The sequence below is a fragment of the Danio rerio genome, chromosome 5, assembly GCF_052040795.2.
Source record: "Danio rerio strain M-AB ecotype USA chromosome 5, GRCz13ab, whole genome shotgun sequence".
Classification (NCBI taxonomy): domain Eukaryota; kingdom Metazoa; phylum Chordata; class Actinopteri; order Cypriniformes; family Danionidae; genus Danio; species Danio rerio.
In genome coordinates this window covers 4,953,177-4,966,963 of record NC_141025.1, presented here as the reverse complement: position 1 = coordinate 4,966,963, position 13,787 = coordinate 4,953,177, and the positions used below count along the sequence as shown (strand labels likewise).

The 13,787-nt window shown below is 35.6% G+C and overlaps 1 protein-coding gene across 5 annotated transcripts in view; it reads left to right on the top strand.

The window, feature by feature from the left end:
• apooa (apolipoprotein O, a) overlaps positions 1-13,787 on the top strand; it is a 42,466-nt gene that overhangs the window by 9,639 nt on the left and 19,040 nt on the right. For 3 of the 5 annotated variants that reach the window (XR_015490545.1, NM_001423743.1, NM_001037115.2), the window contains 1 exon segment: positions 648-767. Coding sequence is in view for 3 of the 5 variants with exons in the window: in NM_001423743.1 (NP_001410672.1) it covers positions 648-767 (120 nt within the window). In the remaining 2 variants the exon portion in view is untranslated. 5 annotated transcript variants of the gene reach the window in all.

Genomic DNA, 13,787 nt, shown 5'->3' with positions numbered 1-13,787 from the left:
ACCGTGCCTGAGCCCCATTCAGTGCACTCACACTTTTGAAACAATCCGGGAAATGGGCCTGTGCACGGTTCGGATAGCATAATGTGAGTACGCCCTAAAACAGTTTAAAAACAAAGAAAATGAAAGAAATTTACATTAGGAATGTCAGTATAGCAAAATGCCATTAATTAAGGCAAGCACTTTGTAAAGCACTTTCTGTTGCATTTTCTAAAATGTTGCATTTTAATACTTTATTGTTGTATGTCAGAATTTTCCTTGGTATTATTGAATATAATAAGAATAATATAAATGATAAAAACCTCAGATGCATTACAGCAATAACAGTTTGAACAGGAAAATGTGCTTAAGCGTCATGAAAATAATATAAATAATGCTAAATTAGGTATTTTCTTTTGTTCAAAACACCTAAATGATGCACTGCGAAACAAATGAGTTGAACGCTAAGCTCAAAAGTTTCATTATAATCACAAAGAACTCAAGTGTCAAATGTTCAGATGCGTAGATGGAGAAGTAATGTCATAATGCAACGGATATTAAAGTGGCTGCCTTTTTTTCTTGCTCAATAAAATGTCTTATGTTTGATGGTTGTCTGTGTGTGTGTGTGTGTGTGTGTGTGTGTGTGTGTGTGTGTGTGTGTGTGTGTGTAGTTGTCTCTGTATAGTGTGCCACAGCAGAACATCCAGCCGGTGGAGTCTGAGAGAGGACAGCTGGAGGAGAGAGTGGCTGAACTCAGACTAATGACAGAGCCATATCTCACCTGGTGTCAGGTACACACACACACACACAAACAATCAAACTCACAATCACACGTGCACATACACTCAGTCACACATTTGTTTGCAGACACACTGCACAGTTGCGCAGACACACTCTCACACACCTGGCCTCTTACACACACACACACACACACTTTCACACATGCACACTCAGTCAGTCAGTCGCACACCAAACACACACTGATTCAGTCATGTGTGCATTTGCAGACACACAAACTCAAACACACATTCACACAAATCACACTCATACACTCACAAAATTAAACACTCAGTTCATTTGCACACACCATCAGTTGCGCAAACACACTCGCACACATTCTCATACTCACAAACACCCAGTCACATGTTCGCTTGCACACACTCAGATGCAGACACCTTCACACATACCGTCTCGTACACTAACTCACACACACTCAGACTTTTGCACTCACAGACACACAGTCACTTTGCACACAGTTGCACAGACAGACTCACACACACACTGTCTCTTACACACTAGTGTAATTTAAGCTCACAGTCAGTCTTGGTTTAGTTCTGATAACCTACATTAAACTCGCATTAAACCACTGATCTATACTGGAGAACTGTAGAGATCAGTGCATTAAACACATTCATCATTAGCATGAACGTACAGCCGTTTCAGCATGTCCACTGCTTTGCTCTGCATGGCTCTTTCTGTCTTTACATCCCTCAAAGAAGCACTTCTCTACAATCAGCACACAGCACAACACTTCAAATCAAATCAACTCAACATTTATTTTTTATCCCAAAAGTTAGCACTGGTGAAGTAAATCATATAAAAGAAGAACATTTAATCTTTTAGTGCATGTTAAATTAAGATGAATACATGTTTAAAGACCATTTAATTTAAGATATACAAGAAATCAAGGTAAAACACATATTCACAGTCACTGGCCACTTTAGTAGGTCCAACTGCTTGCTAAGGCAAATTTCTAATCAGCCAATCACATGGCAGCAACTCAATGCATTTAGGCATGAAGACATGGTCAAGGCGATCTGCTGCCGTTCAAAGCGAGCATCAGAATGGGGAAGGAAGGGGACTCTGAACGTGGCATGGTTGTTGGTGTCAGACGGGCTGGTGTGAGTATTTCAGAAACTGCTGATCTACTGGGATTTTCTCACACAACCATCTCTAGGGATAAGAGAGAATGGTCTGAAAAAGAGAAAATATCCAGTGAGCGGCAGTTCTGTGAGCGCAAATGCCTTGTTGATGTCAAAGAAGAATGGCCAGACTGGTTCAGCTGATAGAAAGGCAACAGTAACTCAAATAAGCACTCGATACAAGCGAGGTCTGCAGAAGAGCATCTCTGAACACACAACACGTCCAACCTTGAGGCGGATGGGCTACAACAGCAGAAGACCACACCGGGTGCCGCTCCTGTCAGCTAAGAACAGGAAATTGAGGCTACAATTCACACAGGCTCACCAAAACTGGACAATAGAAGATTGGAGAAACGTTGCCTGCTCTGATGAGTCTCCATTTCTGCTGCCGCATTCGGATGGTCGGGTCAGAATTTGGCATCATCAACATAAAAGCATGGATCCATGGTCCGTGTATCATCCGTTCATTTGATTATTCCTTTTATTACGGAAAACGAAACATCAGAAAAACGATGAATATTTCGTTTTTCTGTTTATTCTGTTGGCAGAAAAAACGGAAACTCATCTGTTATTCTGCTTATTAACTTAAAACGAAATATTAAAACAAACACAAAACCAAAACGAAATAATGAGTCAAAAAATGGTCCGTGTACGTTTTGTTCATTTGTTTTCCATTTTCAAACGGAATAAAGGAAATGGAGAAAACGGCCGTTTTTCCGTTTTTCTTTTGCTCACGAGAAAACGAAAAAACGAGATTTTGGCTGGATTTTCGTTTTTTGGTTTAGGGTAGGAAAACGGATAAACGACTTTAAAATTCATTTTACACATGTAGGCGGTGCTGAAACGCCCACTTTCCTCTAATTGGTCAACCAAATCTGCGCTCGTGACGTCACCCTCAAAATAAAAGCCTTACACGCAGGCTTTTAATTATTATTACTTAATTATATATTAACTAAGTTTAAATATTCTATCATTTAAACCACACACAGTTAGCAGGCTTACATTCATTGCGTATGTATAAATTAAATAAAAACGTAAAGCAGTATTCTTAGACATTTGTCATTAAAGGTCATAGTTCACTGCCAAGCTTCTTGCTGCTGTGCACCTGATGCAGAGCAAAGATAGCCATTTCCGAGCAGCACCTGGTTTACATGATTGTTTCAGAGCTATTGTAGGCCTAAATAATAGCCTACTCTGTATAAAATAATAATTTATTATTATTATTATTATTATTATTAGGCCTATTATTATTTGTATTGTTATTATTATTATTTACTTAGTTATTCAATGGTTGTAAGAACACATTGGACCCTGCATGGGGCTATAATAAATGGTACCATTTGTTTCTATTGGATTTTCTCCTATTTTAATTTAATATATGCCTTTAGCCTATTGTAAATATTTATTTGATAATTAATACTTTTTTATTGCAACGTCAAAGTAGGCCTGTCTTATTATTATTATTTTTTGTTATTATTTTGTCGTTGTTGTTGTTATTATTATTGTAGCAGGGACATAGCCACAGGTGTGGCAGAGTGTGCTGGTGCCACCCAAAGTGGCATCTTGCACCTGAAAATAGATGCCTTCGCGCTCAAGCGCGTGCTAAAAACTTGCACAGGCAAAAGTAATGATGAATGTGTTGAAGGAAAAAAAAACATTCTAATTATTTGTTAATAAAATAGTGCAACATTATTCTCAGTCAGTGTAGGCTGAAAAAATTAAGATCGCCAGCATTTCAAGGGTGGTTTTATTTTTAGTTCATTGCTGTGACGCACTATATTTCACTAAGGCTGCATGAGACTGCGCATCTTGCTTATTTTCTCTATTTTACATACAGAACATATCATACAGTCCAGGTTCTACCGTTCTAGTGAGTGTGGGGCATTGCTTTACAGTGGTAAAGTGGATTATTTCTTGGCAAATTCATAATGATTCACTTTGTTTAGTAATAAATTTCATAGTTATAAAATAACTACATTTCAAGAATATGTTAACACTTTCAACTATTTAGGATTATTTATTGCATCAAAAGTAATTTCAAAGTAACATTAAATGTACGTATAAACTGCTTAATTTGTGTGTGTAAACACCTAAGATGCAAAAAGCTTATTTAGACCAGAATAGGCCTACTAAATGCAACGGTCAATGTATGTAAACTTATGACCTAAAATGTCTTAAATGACTAAATTTAAGTCTTTTAAAGTTTTTAAATAATTTAAGTTTAACATAAATGATTTAAACTTTAAACTTCAAATTAACAGAGTATGGCAAATAAATTGTTTATTAAATGGAGGTCAGGTGTCTATCTTAATTATAATTATTAAATATTATGACACTAATTCAGTGGTGTATTGGAGAGTAAGCACCTTTTAATTAATTAATTTTAAATAAGTGGTTTATCCTAAATAAAATGCAATGGGATCGGTGTGCAATGAATAGTTTGAAAACCCCTGGTTTAGACTAGACGAGCTAGCTGCCTGTGCGCTGCGCTAATAACTTGGCATTTGCTCTTTTCAGTGCTGCCAGATGCATTTATAGTGCATAAAAAATAAAAAAGGTAATTCGGTAAAGCGCGCGATGCGCGCAGAAATAAGCGCACTATATGCATATGTCGAATTAAGTTCTCTCTTTCTTTAATCAAGACTTTTCCATTCGAGGAATTACAGTTATTAATAGCTTAGTCCTTATAAACGATCAGTTTATAAAATACACAATTTACGGATCAAGCCTAATGAAGAATAAGAATAATATGCAACGCATTATGATCCTTGAATGATCAGAGCGCATTTATATAAACTATATATTTTATATAATCCATAAATATTAAAAAACATTATTCATTTAAAGTAATGGAACATTATATGTTATAAAATCTAAACTAATATTTAGGCTACAGGCTAAATAAAGGCGCCTTTTCGGGGCTGTTCAGCGCGTGCGTCAAAGAAAAGACATGACACAATCTCTATAAAAACTTGTTGTTTATTTACAATATCTAAAGGGATATAAAACATCTAACATGCATCTCCATTCTCAACGAGTTTCTGTGTTCTGCATCCTTCACAGACCGAGGTCTCATTCCGAGGTAATCTGTAAATATTCTCATTTGGTTCTGGCACATTCTTGATTAAAGGTGAAACTGACCGGCGCAACGGATGATTTGTCATCTAGGGTGACTACAGTTATAATACAGGTTATGGAACTATTTCACTTTAATTTCATATTATTATTTTATTTAACAAACAAACCAGTTTTTGTTTTGACTCTGCATGCAGCGTATTGGATCTTTGAAGCATTGCACTTCAAATGTTATTCCTTTTTTTATTATTGTATTTTTAATATTTTTAATTATACAACACAAAATTGGTTCTGAACAGATACATTTTCCTATAGGCTATGATGAAGTGTATATTTTTGTTCACACAGGTCCTATACAAAACTGTGTGGATGGATGATTTGTTTCTCCGTGAAAATCACTCATTTAATAAGCAAAACAGGCCAAAATGTTGTTTAGCTTGCGTCAAACTGGATGGACAATTTACAAACATATTGAATACAAAGGCTGGTTATTTTATGCAATGAGGGACAATACAAATAAAAAAAATTATTTTCATATTAAAACGAAAATATATAATACAACAACAGATCCTACCTCGTAAGAAATGACTTTAGATAATGTAAATAAGCATCAAGTTTTTTTTTTTGAGATTGTGTGTCTAATTCAGTAGTGTAGTGCGTTCGCGTGGGTTTCCTCCGGGTGCTCCGGTTTTCCCCACAGTCCAAAGACATGCGGTACAGGTGAATTGAGTAGGCTAAATTGTCCGTACTGTATAAGTGTGTGTGTATGTGTGGATGTTTCCCAGAGATGAGTTGTGGCTGGAAGGGCATCCGCTGCGTAAAAACTTGCTAAATAAGTTGGCGGTTCATTCCGCTGTGGCGACCCCAGATTAATAAAGGGACTAAGCCGACAAGAAAATGAATGAATAATGTGCAATACTAATTTAAAATACGTATCACTAACCTTATATGTGAAATAGCAGGGCCCGCTGTAGCACTTTCTCAAGAAGAGCAAATGTCAAATTATTAGCGCAACCAACACATGTAGCGAGCTCATCTGTTTGTCGGAACTACTAGACACAATTTTTTTATCAACTATAATGTGTTTAATTAGTTAATTTGAAATTTATTTCATTATTCCAGCAATAATTGTTGAGTGAAAGAATGCGCTAGAAATATGCATTGCGGCTCCCTTTATTGTACAGGCTTATTGCACTTAAACTTTTTTAGGTTCGGCTCTCGAGTTAGTAAGGTTATGAGTAAATGTTATTTAAAATATTTAAAGCCTGCCATCTAGCCTACAATAACAGCAAATTTAATAATAAAAAAAATAATAAGACAGGCCTACTTTGGCGTTGCAATAAAATAGTATTAATTATCAAATAAATAATTACAATATATAATTAAAATAGGAAGAAATAAATGAAAACAAATGGTACCCTTTGTTTTTAAGCAGGGCCCAAAGTGTTCTTATTCTGGTTCTGCTAACAACTATTAAAAAGAAAAAAAAACACACCAAACAATAAAAACACTAGTAACTGATGATAATAATAATAATAATAATAATAATTATTATTATTATAAAGCCCTTGCTCTAAAACAATCATGCAAACCAGGTGCTCCTCGGAAATGGCTATCTTTGCTCTGCATCAGGTGCACAGCAGCAAGAAGCTTCGCAGTGAACTATGACCTTATTTTAATGACAAATGTCTAAGAATACTGCTTTACGTTTTTATTTAATTTATACATACGCAATGAATGTAAGCCTGCTAACTGTGTGTGGTTTAAATGATAGAATATGTAAACTTAGTTAATATATAATTAAGTAATAATAATTAAAAGCCTGCGTGTAAGGCTTTTATTTTGAGGGTGACGTCACGAGCGCAGATTTGGTTGACCAATTAGAGGAAAGTGGGCGTTTCAGCACCGCCTACATGTGTAAAATGAATTTTAAAGTCGTTTATCCGTTTTCCTACCCTAAACCAAAAAACGAAAATCCAGCCAAAATTTCGTTTTCTCGTGAGCAAAAGAAAAACGGAAAAACGTCCGTTTTCTCCATTTCCTTTATTCCGTTTGAAAATGGAAAACAAATGAACAAAACGTACACGGACCATTTTTTGACTCATTATTTCGTTTTGGTTTTGTGTTTGTTTTAATATTTCGTTTTAAGTTAATAAGCAGAATAACAGATGAGTTTCCGTTTTTTCTGCCTACAGAATAAACAGAAAAACGAAATATTCATCGTTTTTCTGATGTTTCATTTTCCGTAATAAAAGGAATAATCAAATGAACGGATGATACACGGACCATCCATCCTGCCTTGTATTAACGATACAGGCAGGTGGTTGTATTGTAATGGTGTGGGGGATATTTCCTTGGCACACTTTGGGCTTATTAGTGCCAATTGAGCATCGTGTCAACGCCACAATCTACCTGAGTATTGTTGCTGACCATGTCCATCCCTTTATGACCACAGTGTCTCCATCTTCTGATGGCTACTTCCAGCAGGATAACAGACCATGTCATAAAGCGTGAATCATCTCAGACTGGTTTCTTGAAAATGACAATGAGTTCACTGTATTCAAATGGCCTCCACAGACCCCAGGTCTCAATCCAATAGAGCACCTTTGGGATGTGGTGGAACGGGAGATTCACATCATGGATGTGCAGCCGACAAATCTGCAGCAACTCTGTGATGCTATCATGTCAATACGGAGCAAAATCTCTGAGGAATATTTCCAGTGCCTTGTTGAATCTGTGTCATGAAGGATTAAGGCAGTTCTGAAGGCAAAAGGGGCAACCCGGTACTAGTAAGGTGTGCCTAATAAAGTGGCCAGTGATTGTATATACTGTTTAATCAACAAACCTTTTTGTTTTTGCAAATAATTATTAAAATATAACTCAATTCTCTGCGTGTTCTCTCTATAGTGCTGCTCTCTGGTGATTTAAAGTCTTTTATCCTCACTTGTAAGTGACTGGATAAATGTAAATATAATGTAAAATCTTTTAGGATGTAATGTGATGCAAACATGTTCGTTACATGCAAGAATAACCCATTTAAAATGATATTGCAGCACTCATAACTAGTTATAATATTAGTAAAACAGTAGAAAAATATAGTAGTATACTAAATATTACTGCATACTAAATAAAGTAGTAAACCGAAGAAAAAAAGACTAATTATTTAATCAATTAATCATACTTTCCAGTCTAACTGATTTCTGAATTCGCCATTTAATTCAGTAAAGCTGCATTCTATAAGAGTTATTGCTGTATTTCTGCATTTGAAAACATCAAACATTTACTCTCTCTTTTTTTTTTCTTGTTTGCAAATTTGGTACACCAACAGCAGCTGTTCACATTGTTTTGAATGTGATTTTGCAGAGTACAGAATGTTCTGGGATCAAAGGTCAAGCTCTGTGTTCAGCATCTGTGACATGATGATGATGACCACAGAAAATAATAATAAAGCAACGTCGTGTACAGTACCGCACTTACAGTGTATACAGTAACTTTTAGCCTGAAACACACAGGAGTAAACAGAAACATTTACATTGATAAAATCTCACTTTAAAGGCACAAATGACATGTTTTTCACTAAGGGCTCTATTTTAAAGATCTAGGTGCAACTTCTAAAGTTTATGGCACAAAAGCATTAAGGGCTTGTCCGAATCCACTTTTGCTATTTTGCTTTTGCTGATGCATGGTTTAACAGGGTTGAGCTTATTCTCTTAATGAGTTGTAGGTGTGTTTTGAGAATAAACCAATCAGAGTGTCATATCTCATTCCCTAGAGTCAGTTGTGTTGCACCTTGGCACATTTGCTATTTACATGGCGGACTTTGTAAGTGTAAAAACCGAACGCTTCACTAGTGAGAAAACAGTTAAACAGAGCATCTGCAGCGCAAGGATAAAGAACCAGCCTCCTCCATTCAGCCTCTTTACCTTCACTTTACTTTACTTTGGTGAAGTTAGAAAATGGTGGAAACTCACTCCACTGAAGACTCCATTAGCCCACATATTTAATTTATTTTGCTAAGAGTAAATATTTGTTTCAAAACTATTTCTAAATTCAGTTCTAATCTCCAGCAAGTTAATAAATGAACAATAATAACGAAGTGGGGTCAAAAACCTGAGTTATATCGAAACACACGTCCTATTCTTAAGCTCCATATGGTCCAAAACCTGATAGGTAAACAGATCTAAACTTGTTTTTATTAAAACAAATATAAACATGCATAATAATAAATAATACTGCTAATAATAATAACGTTATAAATTGTCATGAATAAAATGAAAAAAGGCCCCCGAGGTGAAGGCATGGAGGCAGTGGATTTTATATTTATGTAGAAAATATTTTTTGTAACATTTTAATCTCTTAATTTTTTTATTTGTAAAGATATTTGTGTATTGCTGTACATCGTGTGTGTATTAAGCAATGTGTACGCATTTAAGGTGCACAACTAATGCACTCTGCGCTGAATTAAGACCTGCTTTCAGCTGGTCTATTGCTCACTCTGTTTTAGGCCCCGTTTACACGAATGCATTTTTGTTTTTAAACGCATAAGTTTTGCTACGGTTACGCCATCCTTCCACACTACGCTGGAGTTCTCGAGCACCGAAAAAGGAGCGTTTTTGAAACGCTGGAGAGGACGTTTTTATTCTAAAACGCTGCTGCTCCGTCTCAATGTGGATGGGGAAAAACGGAGGCGGAGCTGCAGACAGTCACCTATCTGATTGGGGCTTTTCCTCAATATTAAGTACACACAGTTCAGTTCTGCATCCTTTCCTTGTAAGTTCAGTCTTCGCAACTTTGATATGGAAAACAAACTCCCGAGGACACGTCGGGTAAATCTTCATAGGCAACAGTGTACTTCATAACCTCATTCACATCACTCTGGATATGTACCGTGTTTCACTTTATTAACAATAAAATGAAAACATGAAATAAGGAACTGCTATTTTTAATTTGATATTAGCAACTTAACAGACAGCAGAAATGTTGAGGCGTTGTGCTGAATATATGAGCGTCATCTTCAATGTATGCGTATTTATAACAAAACGGAGCCTAAAACAACTGCCTCATTTCGTTTTCAGTGAAAAAACGAAGATACAGAATGTACAGAAAGTACGTGGTTACATTAATTAACTTGTTTGTGTTCAGCCAAAACACATTACCTGAGAACAAGTAATAAATTCAAAAGACCAAAGTCGGGGAATAAGTCATTAGAGACAACAAGATGAATGAAATATCACGTTTAACAAATATAGTGAGATTAGATCCAACGGGATATCCTTGATGAACACTTCGAGCACAGCTCTCATCTGGGTAGATAGGCTGCAGCGCATGCCAGAGTGTGTGTGTGTGTGTGGTCACGTGATGTGCGTTTTCAGGGTTTCGCTGTAGACGGAGAGCTGTTCAGAATTGCTTGGTGAAACGCTAGTGTGGACGCGGATCGTTTTCATTCTAAAACGCCGTTTTAAAACTAAAACGCACTAGTGTAAACGGGGCCTTAGTTTCTCAAAATAGCAATGCGCCAACAATGCCAACAACACCTCTTTTCTAGACCGACACACCCATGAGCCCACAAAGCAGCGCAAATGGATTTGCTATTTAAACAACGTGGCGCAAAGAGGGAAATTTAGGGTTGCACTGGTCTGAAAATATATGATGCCATACATGCCTTGCGCCTTATTGCACAGGGTTTATAATAGGGGCCTTGATGTTAATTTCAGGAAGGAAAATATGGGCATTACTGTAAACATGATTGATTTTTGTTGGCTTTTTTTTAATTGAGGAGATGAGGTTATTTCATTTTATTTTATTTATTTATTACATTTTTTTTTTGCTTTTACAGTGCTCAGCTTAAATGAGACTCCCTTTTAAAAATGTCCAATTGTCAATTTCTCAGTGAAAATGGCCAGTGTAATTTGGTGCATTTAAACAAAACAGCTTTATTATTTCAGCATTTAGCAAGTAAAACGTAAATAATTATCAATAATATTATTTATTACACATAACAATAATAATTATTAAATAGTTAAATCAAAACTTTAGCTCTCTTGTTAATTTTTATTTTTTTCTAAATATAAGTTTTAATAATTTATTTCTAATAACTGATTTATTTTATCTTTGCCATGATGACAGTACATAATATTTGACTAGATATTTTTCAAGATACTACTAATCAGCTTAAAGTGACATTTAAAGGCTTAAATAGGTTAATTAAGGTAATTAGGTAAGTTAGGGTAATAATAATATAGCTTAAGAAGGCTCATAATTTTTACCTTAAAATGTTTTTCTTTTTTCTTTTTTTATTAAAAACTGCTTTTATTCTAGCTGAAATAAAACAAATAAGTCTTTCTCCAGAAGAAAAAATATTATCAGACAAAATTTCCTTGCTCTGTTAAACATCTTTTGGAAAATAAAAAATTCACAGGACGGCTAATAACTTTGACTTCAACTGTATAAATATAAATAACTATAATGAACATTAATTGATATTAAATATAAAAGGTATTACAAGTAGTTGAACATTTTTATGCTTTTAATTGACTATAATAACTCTATGAGGGAATAACTGCAGTTATTTTCTGTTGTTCATCATAATGCCATCAGAGGGCTTTTTCCTGAGTATTAGCAGAAGCATTTCTGAAATGTTTATAGAATGCAGCTGTTTTCCTGTAATCTGTGACTCTTTATATTCTGATTTATAATCATTGGACCTTCAGTGATGATTTGGTTCTTCTTCTGTAATTTTGCCATATGATCCTGGTTGCTGGTGGTCTGATCCGTGTCCAGCAAACGGCCAGATCAGCCAAACAGACAGTCCAGGTATCCATGAGCACCTACACACACACACAAAATCATTTTTGCTGCTTGTTCAATCAACTTATTTAAAAATGAGACTCAAATTCTCAACTCAATTTTTTAATTTGGGGGGAAAACTTAATTGTTTTATGTTCAATCCACCTAAATGTGTTAACTGTTAATTTTGTGGAACCCTGCATTTTTTATAGTGCACACACACACAAACACACACACTTTCTGCTGCTCTCAAACAGCTGACTATATTCAGAACAGAAAACTGCATACTAAATGTTCGGAACATTCTAAAACTACATTCTAAAATTAGTGCATTCTAAATAAAGTATGTTCTAAACGATTTTTAAAAACTACATTCCATTAGTAAGATTTTTGTGCTGTTATTAAAGTCAGCGTGAGTCAGAAGTTGCTGCTGTCTTGTTTCAGTGTGATGTATTTCCAACTGAAAGTGAATATTGATTAGGGGGCGGGGTTTTGTTTATCAGCTCCTCCTCTCTTTTTTTACTTGCAGCAAAATACATCAGAGGAAATAAGTATTGAACACGTCACCAGTAAACATATTTCTAAAGAAGCTGTTGACTTGATTTTGATAGCAACCAAAGAAATGCATATATGCGAAGAAAAGAAATCTAGTTAGTTTACAAATAAAGTTTAGTGTAATAAAATGAAATGACGCAGGGCAAAAGTGTTGAACACATAAAGAAAGGGAGGTGTAGTTCGGCAGTGAAAGCCCAGACAGCAGCTGAAATCTCTCAGTAGTTCTTCAGCAACCCTCTGCCTTTCCTCAGTGTAAATGAATATCAGCTGCTTCAGTCCAACATCTACATTAGCAGGAGGATGAAGATGAAGCCAGGGTTGACATTTTCAGCAAGACAATGAGCCAAAACACAGCCAAGGAGACTCTCAGATGCTTTCAGAGAAAGAAAATCAAGCTGTAGAATGGCCCAGCCAATCACCTGATCCGAATCCAATAAAAAAATACAAAATAAAGCTCAGATTTAATAGACGAGACCCACAGAACCATCAAGATTTACACACTCTGTTAAAGTCTGTGAAAAACTCAAACCTGAGCAACTCATGTGACTTCATTCTCCACATGAGAGGTGTCTTTGAGCTGCAGCACCAACAAAAAGCCTTTTATATAAAGTATTAAACACATTTCAGTAGTTCAGCTCTTACTTCTTTTGACATTTCATTGTTATTACACACAGCTAGTTTTTTTTTTTTTTATTTATTTTTATTTATTATAATTTGTTTATGTTTGTATTGTTTGGGTTTTTACCAAAATCTGGTTCAACTCCATGTCAGCAGCTCCTTTAGAATTATTATTGCTAGGAAAAAACATGTTCAATACTTAGTTTCCCCACTGTAACAGTTCAGTTAGAGGGGTGTGTCCTACAGACTTCAGCCAATCCGTCAAACTGACGTCAACTAGAATGCTCCAGCGTGGATTTGATTACAGATTAAGAAAAAAAAATGGTTGAACTTGCACAGATGAATTGTTCACTTTAAGACTATGCATGCTAGCAAAAAAAAAGATTGCAAATTTTACTTTCATGACTTTAACAAACTGATAACCTGAAGCAGGGGTGGCCAACCCTGTTCCTGGAGAGCCACCTTCCTGCAGATTTCAGTTGCTACTTGCTACCCATATGAAACACACCTGCCTGTATTTATCATGTGGTGTTCAGGTCCTTATTAGTTGGTTCAGGTGTGTTTGATATGGGTAGCCACTGAAATCTGCAGGAAGGTGGTTCTCCAGGAACAGGGTTGGCCACCCCTGACCTAAAGCAAACATTTGTTCACATGTTAGATGGGTAGAAGTATGCTAGTATTCAGTTCTGAATATATACTGGAAACAATGCTTTTCTTAGAGTTTCTGACTTGATTTTAGCCCAAATATCTAAACATTCTGAAATCAAGAAGCATTTTCTGAAATAATATGTTTAAATTAAGTGAGTTTGTTTCTTAAAATGAGCTAAATTACTGTGTTCACTTTTAACTTATTTT